At 43.6% G+C, this 24,678-nt stretch overlaps 1 protein-coding gene across 1 annotated transcript; it reads right to left on the bottom strand.

Moving 5' to 3' along the window:
- Nucleotides 1-5,496: 5,496 nt before the first annotated feature.
- Nucleotides 5,497-11,474, bottom strand: YOD1 (YOD1 deubiquitinase). The gene is made up of 2 exons (XM_018574826.1): nucleotides 11,193-11,474; nucleotides 5,497-6,287 (listed from the first exon to the last, which is right to left on the bottom strand). The coding sequence occupies exons 1-2, from the start codon at nucleotides 11,398-11,400 to the stop codon at nucleotides 5,593-5,595; spliced, it is 903 nt and encodes a 300-aa protein (XP_018430328.1). The 5' UTR covers nucleotides 11,401-11,474; the 3' UTR covers nucleotides 5,497-5,592.
- Between the last annotated feature and the right edge of the window lie 13,204 nt (nucleotides 11,475-24,678).

The following is a 24,678-nucleotide window of genomic DNA, read 5'->3' on the forward strand; positions in this document are numbered from 1 at the left end:
ACTGGAAAAAAAAAAGCGTTAAAAAAAAAAAAAAAAAAAAAAAAAAAAGAAGGAGGGGAAGGCATAGTCCGGCTTGCTAAAGCTTATTGCCTTTTGGACTAGCATGCACAAGCTAATGAAAAAAGTACAGCGACCCAAAGAAACCAGTGTAAATGAACGTTTCTGGAATTAAACAATATAAGAAGGTTTCTGCCTAAGTATTGAACAATGAATCCATTGATCAGAATTTACTTCGGCAACTACATGTTTTTCAGTTGTTTTTGTAAACTGTTTGTACATATTTGCATTGTACACATATTGCAAGGATATGCTTTGTTTGACTCCTGGTAAGGTTTCTCTCCTGCTGGGTTATGCTATTTGAATGATATGCAATTGGAATTTAAAAAAAAAAACACTATAGGAATAAGCTGAAAAGAATGTTCATTATTTGTAGGTAAACAAAACACAACCACAGACTAGTTGTAATAGAGTCTTCATTATTTTTGTATACACGCAGCCCAAGTAACAGCCTCTACCTATAGTGAATAAATACAAAAAGACAGCTTTTTCAAGAGAAAAGTATTCAAGTACTTATTGAATGTAGCTTATATGTGCAGAGGAAATTCAGTATTAAGACAATCTTTCAAGTGGTTTGCATGCAGAGAGGAAATTAAAACAGCCCTTTCCCTGCGAATGGTCCATAGCTGTACTGGTCAGGTTGATGTGTTGGCAGTGGTAAAGCAATGCATTCATCAGTCCGGATTCCAGTTTGTAAACAAGCAATCGCTCAGGAGGGTGGTAAGGATGATGCAATTTTTTTTTAAATCATTGACATTAAAATACAAAAATCAGTGACAGTTATTGAACTTCGCTGGATTTTTTTTTTTTTTTTAACACTATTCAACTTTACATGCTTGTTAAAAAAAAAAACACAAAAACAAACCACTGAAGATTTCTGTTAATGCATTTTTGTAAGGCTTTGGTAGGGCTGCAGAGAAACTTGCACACACACAGCCCTTGTGTGCAAATAAAAACACAGTAGCAGCAATGGTATCTGGAAAGTTCAAAGAAAACGTCAGAAAAAGTGGATGTGATATCAATTCCAAAACAAATGTGACCAAAAAGCAGCAGTTTCTAGTAACGGCTACATTCGTTATCAGGAATAATACATTATTGGTTGTTGCAAGCTATCTACCATGCAAATTGTCCACTTATTCATTAAAAAAAACAAATAACTTCCTCAATAAAGAGAAACGTAGCTCCAAAACATGACCAGGATACTGTATGTAACAAAATAAATATGTTGTATAATTCATGAAAAGACATTTCTAGTTAACTATATTGGCCTTCTAGTCTTTTCATGTACTGAAGGGAATATCATCAGAGACTGAACGGCTCACAGTAATGGCAAGAGGAGGAGGAGTAATTTGTAGCGTTTATCCCCCGATCCTGCATTAGAAATACTAAAACTTAAAATTGGAGACATTTAGTGTGTGCATCCAGCAATGAAACAACTAGGTGCTGAGAAAGCACTTTCCCCAAAATGATTGAATGGAAAATAAAACAGGTTACAAATCAGTTTTAAAGCTGAACTCCAGGCAGATGATATAAAAGATGCCAATAAATGCAGCTCTGTATTCATTGAAACACTGTTAAATGTATTTTGCTTTGTAGTGTAAGTACCTAAACTTGACCCGCTATCGGCCTTTTGCAGTCCCCCTTACAGCAGAGCCGAGACTGGCAGAGGGAGAAGCAGCATATGAAAACAGTCACTTGTGCTGCAGTGCACATGCACCATTGGGGAGTGGGCATGCTAGAGGAGGGAGCAGAGTGGCCAATGAGCTTATCAATCTGCTGTTTCCCCTGTCACTGTTCAGTTGCAAGCTGGACAGCTGGTATATGTATACAATTAACGGCCTGTATTGGATACCTTTTGGCCTGCTTAATATACAGCTGAAAGTGTTCTGTTAGAACTGGTTAATAAGTACAGAAACTAGCTGTTGGTTGAGTAAGCCGATAACTTCCTGTGCTCTGCTTGAGCACAAGTAAGGGTTATGGACCTGAGGAGAGTGTGGGAAGGGAGGTAGTGGAAATAGCCTTTAAAGAAAAGCAAAATATTGGCTTATGTACATTTAGGGATGAACTAGCGAATATAATGGTAATGCTGTAGAATAGGCATCTGAATGTGTTTCCCCCCCCCCCCCTTCACACACAAAACAGGGTATGACGGAACACCCGGTCATGAACAAGGTATGCAGGACACACTAGTCTCCCAAAATGCAGTGCATGGTATTTAGGTACCAGGTTACCAGACGAGAATACTGTCAGATAAGGGTGTGCCAAGCCTATACATTTCCACAATCCTGTATATGCATTGGCTGAAGCGTTATACTGGGCAGTATTTAAAATGGGTCGGAGCATGCACCTGTTTCTTTCTATACAGCGCCACTTGTGATTAAAGGAAGTGCAAAAGTTATTGCATACAGTGTGAGGCACTATTAAAATAATAATTAATAATGTTATTCATGAATTGGCACTTGTATTAAATTAAAAGATAACTATGGAGTAAGTTTTTTTCCCCATAGTTCTCTTAAGGGTCATGGGAGGACATATACTAGCGTCCTCCCATGGCGCAAAGCTCAGTATATACAGCTTGCGGTATACTGAGACGGCCACAGCCGGGACAGATCCCTACATTACTGTCGAGATCCACCCAGCTGCGTGATTGACAGCTGGCTCTGCCTATCTAGAGGCAGAACCAGCTTTACCCGCCCCCTCCCGTCTGTTCCTCCACTCAGCGCTGGAGGATCGTGGGAAATCCCTTTAGGGAGCCGTGACTGACAGTTACCGCTCTCTGCAGGGAGATGATCGAGAAGTGAGCGAGCGACCTGATCTATAGAGCCGACGTGTGACAGTTTCATTGTCACACGTCGGCTCGAACTATGAAGATGAGTGATTTTCCCTCACGTCATAGTTCTCCTTTAAAGACATTTAGGTTTGTTCACACCAGCCCCACTGGGCTGCTGACTAACACACTTCCATCGCAGACAAGCCAATCTGCATTATGTTCTATTAGTTAAGTCCATAGCATTGTGTTGGAGAAAAGTACGACATGCATTTCTGCAACGTACTATAACGGACCATAGTGTACTGAAGCACAGAGTTAAATGGACTGTAAAGTTTAAGAGCAAGCACTAGCATTTTATAATAACACAATTATTTCATTTTATGAGAGTTATTAAAGTGACATTAAACCCTCAGAATTTTTAACATAAAACAATACTGTAATGTGCGCCTTACTGTAATCCATGGTTGTTTCTCTTCTCTTTGCTGCTCTTCCTTTTAAATCTGTATCTGTTCTCATGCTCTGCAGAACTTCTGTTTGGCAGCAGACTGCCTTGTCTCTGAAATGGATACATGGTGTCTGTGTGTAGGTTTGCAACCTGAGCCAGCACTACAGGAAGAGGCACTGAGCTGAAAAGGGAAGTTCTTCCCAAGCATGAGAAGACATGAGGATTTAAAAGGAAGAGCAGCAAAGAGAAGGGAAACAACCATGGATTACAGTAAGGCACACATTACAGTATTGGTTTATGTTAAAAATTCTGAGGGTTTAATGTCACTTTAAGTGTATTAAATTCTGTGTCAGTGTACAGTTACACAAGCACAAAGTCATGAAATGAAAAGCAATTGCCTTTAGTATGTCAGAGTAAAGCAAATAAAGTGTGAAAAGATCTGTTTTAAAGATATTCTAAAATGGCCTGGACAGATTTGTTGGTACTCCTAGAAAACAGTACCAATAATTGGATTAGAGAGAGATTTCAAATTGTATGATGCAATTAGAATCATGCCTTAAATCTTATAATCAGTCATCCTATTTAACCACTTGCTGACCGGGTGTTTACACCCCCTTCCCATCCAGGCCATTTTTCAGTTCAGCGCTGCGATACTTTGACTGACGTTTATTCCGTCATGCAACGCTGTACTGAAATTAATTTTATACCATTTTTTGGGGACAGATAGAGCTTTCTTTTGGTGGTACTTATTCACCACTCGGGTTTTTATTTTTTTACTATATTAAGAAAAAATTACTGAAAATTTTTGAAAAAAACATTTTTTTTTTACATTATGTTAGGAAACAATATTACCCATTTTTTTGGTAAAATATAAAAAACACACGAGGTCACGTCGGGTAAACAAACACCAAACATGTCAAGCCTTAAAAATTGCGTGCGCCTGTGAAATAGCAGAAAACGACGAAGCCCAAAATCGGCCATAGGCGACGCTTTAAAAACTTTTAGCGCTCATCAGTTTAGTGTTATCAGTGATTGATGGGCCCTAGAATTATTGCTCTCACTGTGCCGTAATGGGCGCAATCGGCGTTTTTGCATGTATGCGCACCCGACGCATGTTTGCATGCGTGTATGTATGGTTGGGGACTTTAAAAACATTTTCTTGTTTTTTTCTTTTTCATGTGTGACTAATTTTTTGTTGTTGCAACTTTACATTTTTTTTTCTTAACTTTATTGTTGTCACATAGGGGGCTAAGAAACCCCCCTTTGCGATAGCAAAGAGGATGTGACAGGTCCTCTTTATGGAGACATCAGGGGTTTCCAAGACCCCTGTCACCTAGGGACCCCCCAAAGGTGATGAAGCAGAGATCTGCTTCATCAGCTTCTCTCCAGCGTCTGAAGCTGGAGAGTGAAAGCAGAATGTGGAAGTGATGTAATATACACCACTTCTGCGTTCTGACAGCGGAGAGGGGATCGGAGGGAGATCGTGTACCGATCTCCCTCTGATCCCGTCACAGAGCCACCATGCTGGTCCCGGGCTCGCACCGGGCACAGTGGAGCTCGGGACCAGTGGGAGGGGGCGCACAGAACGGCACGTTATACAAAGCGATCCGCCAGCTCTATACCCGGTGGATCGCTTGTATGTAAACAAGCATCGCTGCCGGTTTTTAAATCTTGGCAGTTTCTCATGCGCGTGAGTGGGTGTGGCTAACAGGATGTCTTTAAACGGCCGGTCAGATCCAGGAAGCTCCCGGCCGGCTGCTTTGTTACAATGGCCAGAGAAAGCAAATGAGAGAGTTGCCTGAAGAGATCAGAAAAAAAAAAAAAAAAGTATAGATCAGCATGCAAAAGTAAAAGCTAGAAGACCGCCAGGCAGCTTGATGTTCCTGTGACTAAAATTAGAAATAGTTATTTCAGGGAAAATGGTGGGTTCTTTTTCATGGAAGGATACCAACAAATTTGTCCACAGCAGTATGTCAGATGAAAGAAATCTCTTTTGCGTCTTTAAGGCAGCCTCCTAAATATCACAAGCTACCTAATGTGTATTGCTACCATTAGCCTGTCGCATGAGACCAGAAATACCTTAATCTTAAAACTGCCACCAAAATAAATAAAATTGGCTGGAGTTCAGCTTTTTTGTTACAATAAATATCCCACAACCTTGAAGACTTAGAGAAAAGGAAAAAAACAACAACAGAGAAAGAATGGATTAGCAACTTGCTCTTGTTGTTTGCAGAATATCACTACATGTGCACTTTAAACTGGCTTCTGAGGTGTGAGGTAGTTTTTGCCAACTTTGTCTTGCGTCTCGAAGTTTGGGATACTACACCTCCCCAAAGTTGGTGTGCCCAGTTTCCTTGGCATGATCTCTTGCTGCCAACTGTCCAGTTAATCCTTTCTGGCAAACCATACAGCGCAGGGCAAATCTATTCACATCTGTAAATTTCCTTTTCTTCCTGGCTTCTTCTGCCAACTCCAAGGCCTGCACCAGTGCGTCATCATCTGTTGTGGAAAAGATGGTCATAGGGGGCATGCTAGGATCAGGAAACTGGCGTTGTAAAGGGTCATAGTGAATGCCATCATAAATCAGCAAAACCCGTCTGCTGTAGCCAGCATCCTCCCCAAAACGATCGATTCTCACAGTCTGTGTGTCCACAACACAGATTTCACACTGATAAAATTTGGAAAGTATTGAAACCTCTATAGCTCCGCCCCATGTATCATCCCTACGAATCCACAAGCAATATTCTTCGTTGCCTTTTCCCAGCACGGCTTCGGAATAACTTGTTGGATCACTTGCAACAATTTCAGCTATAAGGCTGCGCATTTCTGGTGCACAGGCTGGGTCATATACACCACCTTCCACCACATAGTAAACACTGGTGAAGAGACAGGAATTGTCTGCTGGAACAACTCTACGAACAATCGCTGGAGCCTTTGGGAGAGTCTGATCATTTATACATTGCTTCACGATAGTAGCAGGCTTGCTTTTATCTTCTTCCACAATCAGTGTGTCACCTGTTTAAAAGAGATAAAAATGTGCACCATGAATACCTGTCAAACAAAACATAGATCATTGTATTACATATACAGTACTTAAATAACATCAGCAATTTAAAGATGATGGCAACAAATTCTTAGAAAAAAGGGGGAAATAATGAACAAAACAAACCCACATTTAGTACACACAAAAATGTTTGTGCCCGAAGACATTTTCTACAGTTTTTGCATTTAGCAAATTCTCTAGCTTACAATGGCTATAAATACTTTCCAGTGACCAATTCTACATTCAGTATAGATTCTAATCCATTAACGCATTACAAACCTAGGGCAGGGAATCACATGTATGTAATGTACAAAGCACAGGATTGAGCTATGTAATGTCGAGAGTAGAGGGATCGGATGCATCTAAAAAGATTATCCAAGATGTACATATTCGTATAGAAAGATTCCCGACAATATATTGCTCATTTGAGAGTGTATGATGTGTCTTCCACATGTGTTTGTGTACGCACAGAGAAGTGTAGTTTGGGCACTGTTGACTCTCAAGGGGATCCTTTGAGTGACAAGAAGCCCTCCACAATTTCTCCAACAAGAAGCTGCTCGCTCCCTCCAGGCACTTCTGCAGGAGGACATTTCATGTAAACAGAGGGGAACACTGGGGTCTGTCTGGTATTACATAGTGCACAGCACAGGGATGCATGTGAAGTGACCCTTGTATACAATGGAGTATAAAAAACAAAACAAACAGGAGCAGGAAAAGACACCTACAGAAATGAGGTATCACCACAATGCCCCTGGCTTCATCCATCTTCTTTTCCCTGGGCTGTCAGCACCACAAAGGCCTTACCTGGGGGCTTCCAGAAACCCCTCATCAACCTGGCCTCTCTCACTAGACCTTGGAGTCTTACTAGGGATGTCCCGATACCAATACTAGTATTGGTTTCAGGGCCGACACGGGTACTTTTTAGGTTCCGAAACCTTGCATGTGTATGTGATGCCATGTTTATTCAACATCAAATAAAGACAGGAGGATAAAGTGGACCTCTGGTTTGCTGGTAGCGTATTACTTCTTTACCCTGTGGATAACTGAAACAATGCCGACGTGGCTGGAAGTATCAAAATGCAAAGTCCATTACCTCAGGCCCCATTCACACTGAGCGATTTATCGAGCGATTTTTGCAGCGATATCGCTCATATTTCCACACGATAACGCTCTATGTAGCTTCTCCAATCCATTTCAATGGAGCTGTTCACATCTCGTCGCTCAATATCGCTTGTAGCTCGTCGCTGGTAGCTTGTCGCTCCTACATGACCCTTTTTTCGAGCGATTTCGAGCGATATTGCTCCTGATTGCATACAGCCCAATAGGAAAAAGTGGCGCGACACGTCGCGCAATATCGCTCAAAATCGTGCGATTTTCATGTCGCTCAGTGTGAATGAGGTCTAATACTGTAAATTCCCAGTTATTCAGCACCCATGAGGATCGGTAGGTGCCGGATAAATGTAGTTTCTGGTTCCTTGAGAGTTAATAGTAACTCTCAAACAACTAAACCCCTCCCTCCCCCCACTGGTTGCTTAAATGCCAGATAATGGGGAGTTTACAGTAGAAGGTTGTATTGCCATGATCAGTGGGAAACTGACATAAAAAGCTATTAGACACCGAGTACGTCCTGCAGTAGTACCACTGCTCTGAACCTGAAGAGTTCTCCGTGGTTATCTGGCTCAGAACACAGGATCTGGAAGCTGCAGAATACAGAGCCTAGTGCTCATAGTGCACTATATAGATATTCTGCATGGTGCTTTATGCTGCAAGTGATATTAGCATGGAGAACTCCTTCCTTCCGAGGTAATGCCATTGCCAGAGAATGGCATTACGTCAGAAGGAAAAAGGGCCGATAAAGCTGAACTCCAGGTATAAATTATGCATAATGACATTGGGTTAGCGTGTTCTAATGCAAGTATGCATATGTCAAGCCTGATCAGCCCACGGGGATCCTGTAAATGTCTGTAGTAGTCAGAGCTACTACAGCACTGGATGCAATTTCTGGCTCCTGTATGGTGCGGTGCTGAGCAGCTTCCACTCTGCTCTTAAAACACAGGGGTCAATCACTCATCACCGCAGCCATTCAGAGAACTCCTAATATTTTTATCAATGAATACAACTGCGATTTCTCCTGTGCGTTTAGCAGCGTATGGCTGCAGCCTGTCACCGATTTGTACAGATAGGCTGTTCGCAACACCTGTGGCTCCCGGGTGCAAAGATCCGGCCACTTTTCCCAGTACACAGACCTCGTGTCTGCATGAATAAGCCCTTTATCATTGATAAGATTGCTAGAAAATACAGAAAGGAAACATACCTGATTTGTAAGTGTTGCTCCCTGGATGCCTCCTCCTGCAAATTATAAGAATTTACCACCTCCCTCCTCCAGCTGGCAAGGGAGTGATGCATGTAGATGGGTGTTTTCACTCCTGCCTGTGTACTCCAGAGTGATCCTGCCTCTGGCGAGAAAGGATTGCCAGTATTATATGGCAATAAGATCCGCTTCACAACTACGCGTTTTGTAGCGCGTCACAAGCATTATCTCGATTGTTTTTCAGGTGTTTTTGCTACTGGTACCGTTGGGCCAAATAGAAAACCACCTGATTCAAAAACACTTACAGGGTTATTCACAAAAGGGTGAAGAGTTTGGACAAGACAGGAGAAGTGACCAATCTAGGAGAACTCAATGGAACTGGAAAGTGAGCTGAACTGGAGAATTTTTCCAAATCGATTATGTTGTCCTGTCACTTCTCCTGCCTTCTCCAAACTCTTCACCCTCTAGTGCATAACCCTGTTAGACCCCATTTACACCAGGTCTGTTTTTCAATGGATGCCAATGGAAGGTAACTCAAAGAAATGAATGGGTGTGAATGAGACCAGTTCACACCGCTCAAATCTGTTGCCAAAAAAAAAAAGTAGAACATGCCTACTTCTTTTTCAGCGTAATGCAACACAAGGCAGAGGTGTGTATTAGCCCCAGGGGCGTAACTAGAAATCACAGGGCCCCACAGCAAAATTTTGTATGGGGCCCAGTGATTGCTAGTTATGCCACTTGCAGAGCCCACCTGATATACCAAACAGCCCACCTGAGAGTGACCCTGCAGAGCCTGCCATAGACTCTCTATAGTGGGCTCCGCAGGGTCTCAGATGGGCTGCACACCTCTTACCTGTCAGCGCTGTCCGCCTCCGTTGTCGCCGGGGCCCCGCCTCCTCTTCCGTTCCCCCTCCTCCTCTTACATCACTGGCCCCACCTGCTCTTAGGTCGCTGGCCAGTGATGGAAGAGGAAGCGGGGTTGCTCTTAGGCGGGCCCCGCCTCCTCCTTCACTGCGAACGCTGGTTGTCACTGACACAGCTCCGCAGCGGCTATGAGGGGAAACGCCACTGCTGAGCTGCGTCAGTGAAAGCCAGCCTGAGCTGCGTCCTGTGGGCCGCCTGGGTTGATATTACATGCCATATCAACCAAGGCGGCCCACACGGCATCAGAGGGATGCCCTGGCCGGGCCCCATAGCGGCCGCCTGTGTCACTATGGCGATTGTTACGCCACTGATTAGCCCCATTCACTTTTCGGAGCCCTTACATTAGCAGTTGTTGAAAAACAGATCACAGCGGATGGGAAGGAAATCGAAAGGTACAATCGTTAGTCAAAGGACCCTCCTGACTTAAGCTTGTGACACACTGCATGCAAAGCAGAGCAGAGTGGTGGTGCGCGGACCTTCGCATGCAGTGTGTCATGTCATTTTCACTCCAGCACATCAGCTTGCGAGAGCTCACATAGCCGAGCGTGCCCAGGTGAAAAACGTCATCTTCAGCCAATCGGCTTGTGCGTCATGATGCAAAGTCTATTCTGTTGTAATAAACCAATAGTGACTAGCACTCCAATGCAAATCAAAGTTAATCTCCTTTATTGACATTGGTGATGTTACATTTAACAAAAAGCGATGTTTCGGAACCAAGTGGTCCCTTCCTCAGGCAAACAAAAAGCGTTTGTTTGCCTGAAGCACCCCCCAACCTTCCTACGTGGGCTCGATAAAACCAATCAGGAGGGCGATGGGACTTGAAGTCTATTCGGTTGTAACGCACGAGCCGATTGACTGAAGACGCAGTCTTTCATCTTGCAGGGCTCAGCACACACACTGTAAGGTGCGAACGTCCGTGTCTCACAGCTTTGCATGCAGTCTGTCACGGGCTTTGTGATTACCTTCCGATTTTGGTGTGAACGGGCTCTTAAAAGCATACGCGCATTAAAAAAAAAGCTGGAAAAAAAACAAAACATCAACACCTATATGTGAACAAGGCCTAGTCTGATAACATATAGGCGATTCTGACGCTAGAGCCAAATAACCAGCGGCAGGATCACTAAGGCCTCATTCACATGTAAGCATGTGATGACGCACATTACCACACAGTCACAGGCGTTAGTTTCCTGCGCACAGTATTTTTAAACACACGCCAAACATGAGAAAAGTTGCAACGCAGCAAATTCTGTGATATTCATTCCGCGTTTTTTTCCAGCTAACTAGTAACGGCACCGCAAGAGCAATACCGGTAGGTGCAGGTTCCTGATACACCTCTGTGAACGTAGGAACTGCCACATTGCCCCTATAGAATTGCTCTAGCAAGCTTGACGCTGCTGAATCTCAATTGCTAGCAATGGGAAAGCTATCCCCCACCTCATCTACAGAGGGGGTTATTCCATTGTGACAAACAACAGTGACCCTGCCAATGTGACAGCCTTAGAATCACCACCATTGCCATACAGGACAGGTTCTTCCTTCAACGATCCATTCCAATGGGAACCCAAGAAGGCCCGTGCATCAAATGACAGTGTGCAATCCAATAGGAGGGTGTACGGCCAGCCTGTGCACTAGCAATCATTACCTGATTTGATAGGCAGGTCCCGCAGGGTGGCATCACCATCACTCAGGTCTAGATTGGCGGGGGGATAGCCCACCATGATTCGCTGCCCGGGCTCGGAGATGCCACTCGCCCCGGCTATCCGCTCCTGCAGCTCCCGGACGCTGGACATGTCCGTTAGCCCCTGAAGCAGGTACGTTCCCTGCCGGGTTTTACAACGAAGCCGCAACATTTCAACCACTGACACCGCTAACGATGAAACAACTAAACAATGACCAGGGATGCCGGGTAGCCACGCTCAGTGACATCAAATCTCGCGAGAGTTCATGTCGTTACGCGATCCTTCATGTTGGTACACCCAGGATGTTTCTCACTTTATTAGTATTGTGCAACATAACTTTTGCTGTTTAACATGCTTGGTTCTCTCGATGTAAAACTGTAATGAACACAACGATAGTATAGTCTTTCTGTGCTTCTAAAAATAAAAGTATAAGGGTCCATTCGCACCAGATGCGTTTTCAGTTTTTCAATGCACAACAATAAAAAACACATTATAATCATGGATATAGGGCACTTTTTACACAGGATCTTGTTGCCAGCCTGTGCCAGCAAGAACTTTTTGACTAGTTGCTGTATTTTCATACAGCATGAGCCATTACTAGTATGAGAAGTATTGAATGTGTAAACCACAAAGGATTTAATGTAAACATAAGAACTACCCAGAAAGCAAGGATAACGTGCCACAAACTTGTGGCAGGGTTAAATTGTAATTCTTGTTAACTTGCTGCACACATTCCTGGCAAGTTGTAGACTTGCAGAACACTTGCAGCACCAGTTCTGGTTGACACTTTTTGAATTTGTAGAAAATTTGCTTGCCAAGTCTACAGCAAGAGTCCTGCAGGACAGCGTGCAGCCCCAATCACAGGCACGGAGACATTTCCCGATCTCTGCAGCTGCGGACCGGGAAAATGTCTCAGTACCTGTGATTGGCGCTGCGCGCTGTAAGCTTCCTGGCGGGCTCGGCACGTGGAGCTGCGAACACGCCCGAGCCCATCCTTATTAGCAGGGGTTGAAAAATTTGATGGTGTCTCACCAGTCATTCAAAAATGTCACCAGTCAGCATGACCGGACTATAGCCTTGCAATTTATGTTAACATTTTTTGGGGACAGATAGAGCTTTCTTTTGGAGGTATATTATCACCACTTGGGGGGGGGCGGGTTATTTTTTTTAACTATATAATGAAAAAAGTACCATAAATGTTAAAAAAAGTTTCCCTACGTTATGTTATAAAACATTTATTCTTACCCATATTTTTAGTAAAACATAAAAGTCGGGGTCACGTCGGGTAAATAGACACCAAACATGTCAAGCCTTAAAATTGCATGAGCCCGCAAAATCGCAAAAAACGCCCATAGGCGACGATTAAAACACTTTTACTGCTCATCAGTTTAGTGTTATCAGTGATTAATGGCTCTAAAATTATTGCTCTCACTCCGATGTTTGGTGCGATATGTAACATGTGCGGCACAATAGGCCCAATCGTCGTTTTCGCACGTAGGCGCACCCGACGCATATATGCGTGTGTATGTGGGGGGCAGGAACTTTAAAAAATGTTTTTCTTTTTTTCTTTTTTATGCTTCTTTAGTTTTTTTATGATTCTTTAATTTTTGTATTACTTTTTTTTTTACAAACAACTTTATTGCTATTTCATGGGGGGCTAAGAAGCCCCCTATGTGATAGCCAATTTACATGACAGGTCCTCTTTATGGAGACATCAGGGGTTTCCAAGACCCCTAATGTCACCTAGGGACCCCCAGAGAAGCTGATGAAGCAGAGATCGGCTTCATTAGCTTCTGTAGCTGGAGAGTGACACTGAATGCAGGAAGTGATGTTATATACATCACTTCCTGCATTCGGGGACTGAGAGGAGATCAAAGGGAGTTTGTGTACTGAAATCCCTTTGATCTCCTGTCACAGAGCCGTGCCGGTCCCGGCCGCATCGGGCACAGTGGATCCCGGGACCGGCAACGGCAGTGACAGCTGCTGATACAAGCGATATAGCGTCTCTTGAGACGCCTGATCGCTTGACTGTAAAGCTCCCGGTCGGCCGTGTAATTACAACGGCCGGCCGGGAAGCTGCTCGTCGGGCTCCACTGTCCTCTCGTCACAGACGAGCGGACGAGTGGATTTTTGAAGCCCTGCTTATTAGCAAGGGCTCTGCAAGTGTACAGCACTTTTGCAAAGCACGTTGATCTGGAGACTTGCAATGCAGACTTGCTGTAATTGTGCAACAAAATTGTGAAGCTTGGCAAGTCTGCAATAGTTTAGCAAGTCATTTTCAAACTTGCAGCTCAATTGCTTGCTATCTGGGTAGAACAAAGAGAAATAAAGGTTTTACATTAGCAGTGAAATTACTTTGTTTCCTAGTGCAAGATAAGGCCTGACATCTAATTTCTATCCTGATTGCTATTTATGGGTTAACTTAGACCCTTCTTCATTTTTTTTTCAACATGAAGCTGCAGTTGTCTTTGATATTTTCCTGGACTGGCTGGTAAAAATAGTTGTTGTAAGTTTGCTATATATGTGCAATCTTAAAAAATTAACTGCGCTTTCAGCCGCTGGTCGATCATTAACCTACTACCAGCTGACTTTGGGTCAAAGGACTACATTAGTAAATGTACTCTTGTGATGCAAAAGAGAAGAAAAAGCAAAATATTGGCTTTACTTCTCTTTTAAAGCATTGACAAAGACCTGTCACAGAGATGTCAACCTGGGAGAACAGTTTCATGCACAATAAAGAATTGTTGCATAGGAAATGACGCTGCAAAATATAAGTATTAAACTTACAATCATATCCACGCCCCTATCTAAAGCTTAGTGCCCCTCCCAGCAGCTGTGCCATAGTGATCAAACCACCTATAAAGATGTACATCAAATATTACACAGTGCTATGTAAAATAAAATTAATTTATGTCAAGTGACAAGGTGCAAAAAGTTATTTTACATTGCATAAAAATTGAAAAAGCTTTTTCCAATTTAATAATTACAATGATACATAGGCAAGTGCCACTTTCAAATATCCAAAACTGTGCCGCTTGATAATCACAGTAAATATGCAAGTGTCAGTATAAAACAGCTCTAGATGTCCACTATTGCTAATGTGTAAATATAATCCAAAAGTGTGAAAAGGATGCTCCAAAGTTGCTCCTCTGATCCCCTTTATAGTGCTCCTTCCAGATTCAATCAACTGACCGTATAGGATGGGCGATTGTTAACAAATGGTGAAATACTGCTCAAAGTTATTTCCTCGGCACCAGACTTCTCCAAAACACATCTTCGTATACCAGCAAATAGTGGCCCCTTATACGATATTAGCTCAATAAAAGATGTAACCATGGTGTAAAATTGTTCAAATGTTTTATTAAAACATTTTAATAAAATGAGAACAAAAAAACAACAACACATTCACAATGTTAGGTGCTTAAACGGCACCACAGATCCGCTCATTGAGAGAAGTCCTCTTGTTGTCCTAGTTGGGACATTACATACACCCGGTACTTCCTGGTGTATGTAATGACGAATCCGCACACCCTGCACATTTTATCATAGACTTCATTAGGGGTGGTATACGTGCTGAAACAATCTAAGCTTCTTATATTATACATAGTCCCGCCCATGTATCAACCCATATCCTAACACAGTGCCTCCTTCAAATCATGACCCCCCCTTCACATCAGAGTCACCCATTGCATTAGTGGCCCCCTACCTTTCACATCAGAAGCCCCACTTTCATATCAGGGTCCCCCCTTTCACATCAGAGTTCCCCTTTTACATAAGGAACCCCTCACATCAGTATTTATTCTCCCTTCACATCACAGTGTCACTACCACAACATTTTGAGGTACCATTGAGGAAACCAGGAGGCACACCGGTGTGCTACAGCACCCTGGTTGAGAAAGGCTATCCTAGCACATAACATCAAGCTGTACTACCTCTATCTCACCACTAGATGTCAATATTTGCAATAGAGAAGCAATAGCATAGCAATCTTATTGAGGGGTATACAGTATCCATACCCAGTTCATAGCATTCTATACATAAATGAATCAATCAAACCCTAATATTATTGAATTAGATCCAACTATATACACTACCGGTCAAAAGTTTTAGAACACCCACATTTTCCCTGTTTTTATTGAAATTTACACAGTTTAATGTCTCAATATACTCTCAAAATAAAGAATAGAACAAATAAACAATTGGACATCCAAAAAAACAAACAAACACGTATGCCATGTTTTTTTTTGCCATGTCTTTTTCTTCTTCTTTTCTTTAACAAAATGTAATCTAAATTTTTGACCCATCAAAGTAGCCACCTTTTGCATATATAACAGCCGAACACCCTCATGGCATTCTTTCTACAACTGATAGCAAATATTGTTCGGAAAGTTCTTTCCAACACTGTTGCAGAAGTTCCTAGAAAAGTGTTGTACTTGTAGGAGTGTGGAAATTTTTAAAAAGACTACTAGTCCAAGGACTAAAGTAGGGATGCACCGATACCGGTATTTTGGTACCGAGTACCGATAATTTTTTTCCGATACTCGCCGATACCAATTACCGAGTAACAGAAGTCCCATTCAGGAAGCCAGGTGGCGTTTAATGACTCGCCACCTAGCTTCCTGTTTAGCCGTGAAGCCGGGCAGCGTGTAAAGACTCGCCACCCGGCTTCCCAATTAACAAGAAAGTCCCCTCTTACCTTGGTATGTCCAGCCTGTCACCCCCGGCGCCTCTCCAGCCAGAATGCGGCCTTCCTCTGGTACCCAGCCGCAGCAGTCTGGCCGGCCAATCAGGAAGCCGGGCGCCGTGTAATGGCGTGACGCCCTGCATTCTGATTGGCCGGGAGGCCTGCTTCATGCTCCCTTGTCATGACATGATGATGTAGCATGAAGCCAGCTTCCTGGCCAATCAGAAAACCGGGTGCCGCGTCATTACACGCTGCCCAGCTTCCTGATTGGTCGGGAAGTCGGCTCCATGCTCTCTCATCACAAGTGACGAGAGAGCATGGAGCCGCTTCCCGGCCAATCAGGAAGCCCGGCAGCGTGTAATGACGCACTGCCCGGCTTCCTGATACAGGAAGTACTCGTGCTGGGCATCGGAGCATTTGTACAAGTACGAGTATGAATACTCGCCCAAATACTCTGTATCGGCACCAATATCAACACTAGTATTGGTATCGGTGCATCCCTAGACTAAAGCAGGGGGCCCGATCTACTTGTCTCTCATGACAATCTACTTGTCCTGATACACAATTTTTTTTTTAACCAAAACTGTATTTAGCTGTGCTAAGAAGCGCTTCTCATTGGTCAGCACCCTCAGGGGACCCCCGCTGAATACATGGCACAGGTACAGATAGTACACCCGTACTGGTGGTCGGGACCGCGCAATCTTGTACAGTTCCATACACGCATCCGCGTGTATGGGGTAACATCCGTGTGGCAATCGCTAAAAAAAGGTACATGTACCTTGCTGCGTGACACGCACCGTGCGGCATTTTCAACTGCAATCGTGTGTGATTGCACGGGCGGTATTGCGGCGGGAAACTGCGCAATCTGCCTGGTGCGACTGAGGTGCCATTAGAAAATAATGCCACTGCCAGCTCGAATGGCGGCGGTGTGCGATTCCGTGATTGCCCGGCCATCCGCGCGGTTTCATGCATAATAGCCGCACAGTCACCCATCGACAAGGTGTGAACCTGGCCTTAATGTGCGTTAAAGAGCGTTGCTGCCCAGCCACCACAATATGGCACACAGTGGAATGGGGGCATCACTCCACTCACACAGACAATACCCTATGCATGCATTTATTTGCATGCAGATGGTGGGGGCAGCACGGTTGGTTTTAATTTTTTTAATTGTTATTTACTTTATTTTTGTTTACTTTGTAAAAGTTATCATTTTTTATTTTCATTTATTTTATTATTTTTTACATTTTTATTTATTTCCATGTTTTATTATTTGTTATTTTTTACTTTTCTATTTTTTACATTTATTTTATTTATATTTTTAATTGTTATTTATTTAATTATTTTTTACTTACAAGTCCCTGTGTGACAGCATTTGGAGGTGACAGGATCTCTTTATTGAACCTGTCACCTCTAATACAGGAGTTCAGTACTGTGATTGTTCTCCTGTGACAGGAAGGCTGCGAGTGCAGCGCTCCTGTATCACTGCTCACACGGAGTAGACTGACTCCCTGCTTTCCAACCAGATCTAATTTGCCGTGATCCCAGGTCCCACAGAAGGGTGGGGGACCCTGAAGACCACGGTGGGGAGGGAGCCAGTGGGCTCCACGCTCCCTGCTCTGTCAGTGCTCCACACGTCCGTCTCTGTCACCGCTCCATGCTTCCCACTCCATCATTGCTCCACGCCTCAGGCTCTGTCACCACTCCAGGCCCCTGGCTCTGTCACCGCTCCGTTTAGGTTAAAAAACAAATAAAAAATTAAGCCTTGCTACGCAGCAGGGTCAATGTACTGAAGAAGCCAACTGCCCGATGTCTGGAGTTGCATGTCCCGGGCGTTGGGTGATACAAATTCCACACCCCTGAGGTTGCTTTGCTTTCCCCCTTCTATCCAGTTGATCCCAAACAAGCTCAATGGGGTTTAAGTTTGGAGACTGTGCTGGCCATTCCATGAATTTAAGTCTACCATCTTGATTTCCTTTAAGGTAATTCTGACACAGTCTGGAGGTATGCTTTGGGTCATTAGCTTGCAGTAGGTATTGCATGGTGCAGCAAATTGATGTGGTAGTAGTTTTGGTTCAGGGTGCCACTCACTCTGGGGTGCCACCCCAGACCATCTCACTTCCGACTCCATGTTTGACAGTTGGTGTCACACACCAAGGAACAGTCCTTTTGCCTACTTGATGGCATACAAAAACCCTGAGTGATAAATCGAAGATGCCCTATTTTGATTCGTCAGCCCATAAGACTTCCAGTCTTCAGTAATCCACTGGCCATGCTTCATGGCAAGCCTCTTTTTCTTATTTTGCCATCTTAGCTATGGCTTTCTTACTGCCACTCCACCTGTCAAACCTGCAGCTCGAAGTCTTCTCTTCACAGTAAAAACTAAGGCTGGCTTACTTTGATCAGTGTTAAGCTGTGCTTAAAGCTGTTGTCCTGTAAGCCGCCTGTCATGCAAGCTGTTGATTCTCAGAAATTTGTCTTCTGATTCTGTTGTGGCCTTGGGTCTGCCAGACCTATTCCTGTTAGAGTTTCTTCCAGTTTCCAAGTGCCCTTTGAGGTGTAGGAAACTGCACTCACTGGCACCTTGGCTTTCTTTGCAATGTCTCTAAAGGAAAGACCTACACTTTTAAGGGTTTTATTGGTCTGCCTTCCTTTGTTATTTGCCTTTTTCTCACCACTATGAGAGTGATAAATACTACTTCCTGCAGTACAATACTGTCCAAATATTGCTTAAGAGGGTGTAGTAACACAGTCTGTTCCAACACTACTTTTCTACAGGAAGAGGGCTAGTGAGTAATCAACAAAAGTTGGGACACCTGTAGGAATTGTTAACAAACTTTCAAGGCTTAATTTACTTTCATTGCTGCAGAACAACTGTGAATTGTTAACCCATTACTTCTTCCCTGAAGAAGGCCTTTCTGTATAACTCTGAAATGTACATTATTTTGCAGTTTTTGTTAACCTAAACTTCTTTTTTTTCACATCTGGCAGTTTACCACTTAACTTTGTACCATTTCAGGTTATTCACTGGACTTGAACTGCTTACATTTCAATAAAAACGTAAAAAACTGGTTAGTTTCATGTCTAGGGATCTCCCTCTTCAGATTAGAGCACCACCAGTGTTTTTGGACCCTATCTATCCCATTAAAAATGTAAACCTATCAGATCCTTTTGGACCTCTTTAAAGTGTCTTGATACATTATGATATTTTGTAACCCTTCATGATGTTATTAAAAGGGAAAAATGGGGTAAGTGTTTTTCCCCATACTTCTCTTAACCCTTTCGCTCCCAAGCCCTCCGGAACATTTTTCAAATCAGCTGGCCAAGCCATTTTTGAATTTTCTGCAATTTTTTCCTATTGGTTTGATTTACACATATACCAGTGTCCTTCCGTGACCCAAAGCTCAGTATATCACGAGCTACATCTCGCGGTATACTGAGACCGCCACAGCCGGGAAACATCCTGACATTGCTGTTGAGATCCACCCAGCTGCGTGAATGCCTATCTAGAGGCAGAGCCAGCTGTGCCCACCCCCTCCCCTGTTCATCCAGTCAGCGCTGGAGGATCAGAGCGGGGAGGGGGGAATCCCTGCGGGGAGCTGTGACTGACAGTCACTGCCCTCTGCAGGGACATGATCGAGAAGTGAGCGAGCGACTGTGTTCGTTCACTTCCTGATCTATGGAGCTGACGTGTGACAGTTTCATTGTCACACGTCAGCTCGAACTATGAGGATGTGTGATTTTCACTCACGTCATAGTTCTCCTGTAACACATTCCTTTATCCTCTGCTGTAACTGCCTCATTGTTCTTCCTACGTATTGGTTACCACACAGGTATGCCAATACAGGTCACATAATTAGTGCAACATTAATATATTTCCTAATGTCAAAGTCTTTCCTGTAACTGTCAAACTAAACTGGTTTAACGTCTTACCTTCAGTTCTCTTCACAGTTCTACAACTTAAACACCTAAAACACAACCCCATCAAACAGGTTTGGTCACCTACCAGGTGGATCCACCACGTTATGTACAAGCCTGACCCTCAACATGGCAGCCCTTCTATATATAATAGAAGGTTTATTGGGAACTATTGGGCCCAAAATCTTATCCCTCTGTAGGATTTCCCAATGGTTTTTTTATTTTCTCTACAGCCGGCTGATCGCTTGTATAACAATGCCCAGTGCGGAGCCCCCCTCTACTGGCGCGAACCCCCCACACCCCTATACTGCCAGTTATCCCAGTTATCCTGAGGAGGAGGAGAGATCAGCATTTCCCCAACACTGATCTCTTCGCCTCTCTATCTACAGACAGAAGCGATGTGTATTTCATCACTTCCGCCTTTAGCTGTCATTTTTATGGCTGCTATAGCCAAAGAAGAACCTGGTGAAGCAGATCTCTGCTTCATCAGCTTCTTTGGGGGTCCCCAGGTGACATTAGGGGTCTTAGAGACTCCTGATGTCTCCATAAAGAGGACCTATCATTGTATATTGGCTATCACATAGGGGTTTTTTAGCCCCCTATGTGATAGCAATTAAGTTAATAGTAAAAACAAAGTTAAAAAAAATGAAAGTCTCATTAAAAAAAAACACCCAAAAAAGTTTAGTCCCCCGCGTGCACGCACTTATAAAAGTAAATACGCGTCGGTTATGTCTACGTGTGAAAACAATGATTACGCCACACATGTTACATATCACTGCGAAGGTCGCAGTGAGAGCAATAATTTTAGGGCCATTAATCACTGATAACACTAAACTGATGAAAGCATCGCCTACGACCAATTTTAGGCATGGTAGTTCTCTGCGATTTCGTGGAGCTTGACATGTTTGCTGTCTTTTTACCCGACCTGACACCATCTTTTATATTTTACCAAAAAATTGGGTGCTGATAAATGTTTTATAACATAACGTAGGGAAAACAGGTCTTGTTGTATGATTTATCAAGTATTATAGAACAAATGTACCAATAGGTGGTCATATTAGTCAAATCGGTATTGCATATGTATATTTACAGTATATACTGTATATAGAGGCATATGTTGAAAATGTAATGCACCATGCAGCTATTGTTTGGGGACATGCAATGTAAACGCAATACTAATTTTACTAATGTAACCTCATATTGGTACATTTGTTCTATACTACTTGATAAATCATACAATAAGACTTTTAATTAAAATGTTATGGTATGATTTAACAAGTAGTTCAGAACAAATGTACCAGTACATGTGGGGCAGGAGGAGGCGTGGTGGTCCATTGAAGTGAATGGCACCGTAACCACGTCCTCTGGCCGCAATGCGATCGGCCACACGGGAATGCAAGACACATCAATGCCTGCGGTCTGGTCCGAACAAAATAGTGCTTGCAGCATTCACTTCTATGGACTGCCACGCCCCCTCCTGCCCCAGAACATAGTGAGCCGGCCGCAATGCAATGCCTTCTGGCCAGAATCAGGCCGGAATGCACCATGTATGGTGTGAACGTGGCCTTATTGTGTTGCATAGTCCTGAGTTTATTGCATTAGTGCATTGACCTGTATATACAGTATATCTATATATCTATTTACACATATACATATATTGTTTTTATCTTTTAGTTTCGGGGGAAGGTGATGTAGGTGGATATGGGGGTCTGGTTTGTGGAGTGGGGGTGCAGGTGATGGTGGTGGGTGGGTAGTGGGGGCCCATCAGCAAAATCTTGCCCAGGGCTCACTTAATATTAAAGACGGCCCTGCCTATCACGGTACCATGCTTGAATTCACTGAGCTCCTGAGAGCGACCCATTCTTTCACAAATGTTTGTAGAAGCAGTCTGCATGCCTAGGTGCTTGATTTTATACACCTGTGGCCATGGAGGTTATTGGAACACCTGAATCCAATGATTTGGAGGGGTGTGCCAATACCTTTGGCAATGTAGTGTATTTGGGCTCGAAAACGGCCACACCTGAGCTATTTAATGCTAATAAGATGTAAAGATTCAGGAGGTGCTGGATTGCCTGATCTTCAATTCTTTTATAGAGCTACCATATTGGCACACATTATTGATAGGAAATTCCATTACGACCACAAACTGTGGGTGAAGATTGAAACCCAAATCTCCTCCATTCTACCTTTCTCGATCCCTTAGATTCTCCCGTGCCATCACCCACGTCTTGCATCCCTCCCATTCTTCCTACCTTCATTATTGAAGATCTGGGACCACTTCCTCAAACATTCCCCGATCTCCAGTTCCAATAGACCCATGACTCCCATAATGGGCAATCCGGCATTCCTCCCAGGTAATCTCTCTTCTTCTTTTCTCTCCTGGTCCAAACATTCACCTTCCCCTATTACCTCAGCTTTTACCCATCATATTCTTGATGTTTTGGTAGTGACACCTGAGTTTTTCATCTAACAGTCATGGGCCTGAATTGAGTGATAAAAGTAGCAGTCACAGGAGAATATCCAAGAGAGGGGAACACTGTGGATCACTAGGAACTGCAACTTCTCTCAGAAACACTAGTGGGGGTCACTAGGAACTGGAACTAGAGGTAGTCTCTGGGAAAAGAACTTCGGGTAATACAAGAAACTGGGGCTTGTTGCTAGAAATACAAGCATTGTTCAGGCAAGGATACAAGAGTGAGCATGGCTTAAATGGAAAAGCGGGTTGCCAATTGGGCAGGGACTGGCTGTGTATCAAAATGCAGGTGAGGGGGCAGCACTCATATCGTCCAGTCGAGTGCAACAATCATAAAGGAACAGACTGTTATTCCATGAGACCACAAGTAACAGAACAGACACAGAAAACAGATCGGCCTTGCATGTCAGAGAAGCCGTAGGTGACAGACCAGCTTTACAGCTGATCTGTGACACCCTATCACATATTTTCACAAAGGAAACAAAAATGTTCCAGGAATATTACACTGTTTTTATATGCAGCATATTTCTCATGAAGGTAAGATAACGTAATCACTTAGATGGCTTGTTGTTTAAACAAGAGGGGAGGGAAAAGTGAGATAAGAAATTCAATGGAAAGGAGTGTCAAGTGTGAGAGAAAGTCAGGAGGAGGAGGGAAGGGGTGGAGTGAGTCAGGGGAACTCTAGGGACTCTGATGTAAGGGGAGCTCTGGAGACTCTGATGTAAGGGGGGAGCGCTAGGGACTTTGATGTAAAGGATAATTCTGATGTAAAGGGGATTCTGATGTGAAAATGAACTCTGGGGAATCTGATGAGAGTTTGACTTGCATTTTTTATTTATTATTGTAAAGTTATCTAAAAAATGGGTGTCAGATTTTGGAAAGGGGTGCAATTTCAGTGCTTGCCATAGGCGCTATTTTCTGTAGATACGCCTCTGCATACAAGTCTTTTTCCTACCTACATGTATATATGAGAGGGGCCAGTAGTTACAAATATATTGTGGCAGTGCATGGCAATGCCGCAACGTAGCATGGCAACATTGGCACCAAGGACTCTCAGCCAAGGGGCTGAGAGGGTCCAGAATGTAAACAATGTTATAAGGAAGAGCCTGGCTTTTCAGGTCCTTCCAGGTTTTCCTAAATGTAGCTGGGATCTGGAGCTCTGGAGATCTCTTAGAGCTCTGGGTGAGATGAGATCTCCAGTCCTGGGGCCAGGTGTTACCAATGACCAGTATAGCTGGAGCTGAGAGCAGCCTTTCTAGGAGTCTGGACCAAAGTTCAGAGAGTTGTGTGTATGCAGGAGGCACAGGGACACACGCAGACTTGGGTGCATGCTGGACGCACAAGGAACAGCCAGGGGAGGCTGGGAGAGGTCAGGAAGGTCGGTGACCCAAGGGACCAGTTGGACACCGCTGAGAGAGTCCGTGATCCACTGCCAGGAGAGCAGTGTGAGTATCACACTGAGGTGTGCTGAGAGCCTTAGAGCTGAGGAAAGCTACTAAGTACAGTATATGCTACAAAGGACTGTATGTGCTAAAGAAGGCCGATTATCATGACAAGTGCATGAAATGTTGGCCTTTATGTGAACAGGGGAAGGCATCGCCGTGGATGCCCAGAGACTTTGTGTCTGCACTTTAATAAACTGCGTTTTACTTGAATTTCCTGGACTACAGTGGAGTGTCCTTGTTACAATATGCAGAAAAGTATAGTCTCTTTTCAAAGATGTAACAGTACAATGAGTGTCCATGGGAGTAAAAGAAGAGGAAAGAAAATGCTTGATTTGAAGGTAATGAAAGAGTTCTTTAGATGGAATATCATGTTTGTCCTTCAGGAACAAATAATTCTGCTTGTCTAAGTAGTGTCTTTATAGTTGTAAGCCTATATCTGATCCACAACCAGACGGCAATCATTAAGACCTGCAGGGAACATGAGCTTGCCCATAATGGAAAGTAGAAGTGAATGTTTGTAAATTAAATTCCCATTATGTTTACCCTAGCCCACACCTGAAGGCAGTGGGTCACTAAAAGGTTTTTTAAACTTTCCATGCTGTCCCGCTGTCCCTTATTTAGCCAGAACTAGACTGTGGATTCCCATGGGGAGCAAGCATAGGCCTCTAGTGGGACCCACAAGGGGGTATCTGAAGTTGCATTAAGCTGAGCTAGTTGCGTGACCTGGCCCACATAATACCAGCTAACAGATTTGGAAGCAATATTATGGGTTTGGTGAGAATCATCAGGACATTATCTGCAAATAATAACTTGCAGCTTCTAGCCTGATAATATCCGTACTGTCCCTAATTGAATGAGCTAAGGGTTCAATACAAAATAGGGAACAGCCTTGATGTCTGCCCCTGGCTAAAGAGAAATGGATCAAACTTAAA

The sequence above is a fragment of the Nanorana parkeri genome, unplaced genomic scaffold (genome assembly GCF_000935625.1).
Source record: "Nanorana parkeri isolate BGI_ZX_2015 unplaced genomic scaffold, ASM93562v1 scaffold3265, whole genome shotgun sequence".
In the NCBI taxonomy this organism is placed as follows: Eukaryota; Metazoa; Chordata; class Amphibia; order Anura; family Dicroglossidae; genus Nanorana; species Nanorana parkeri.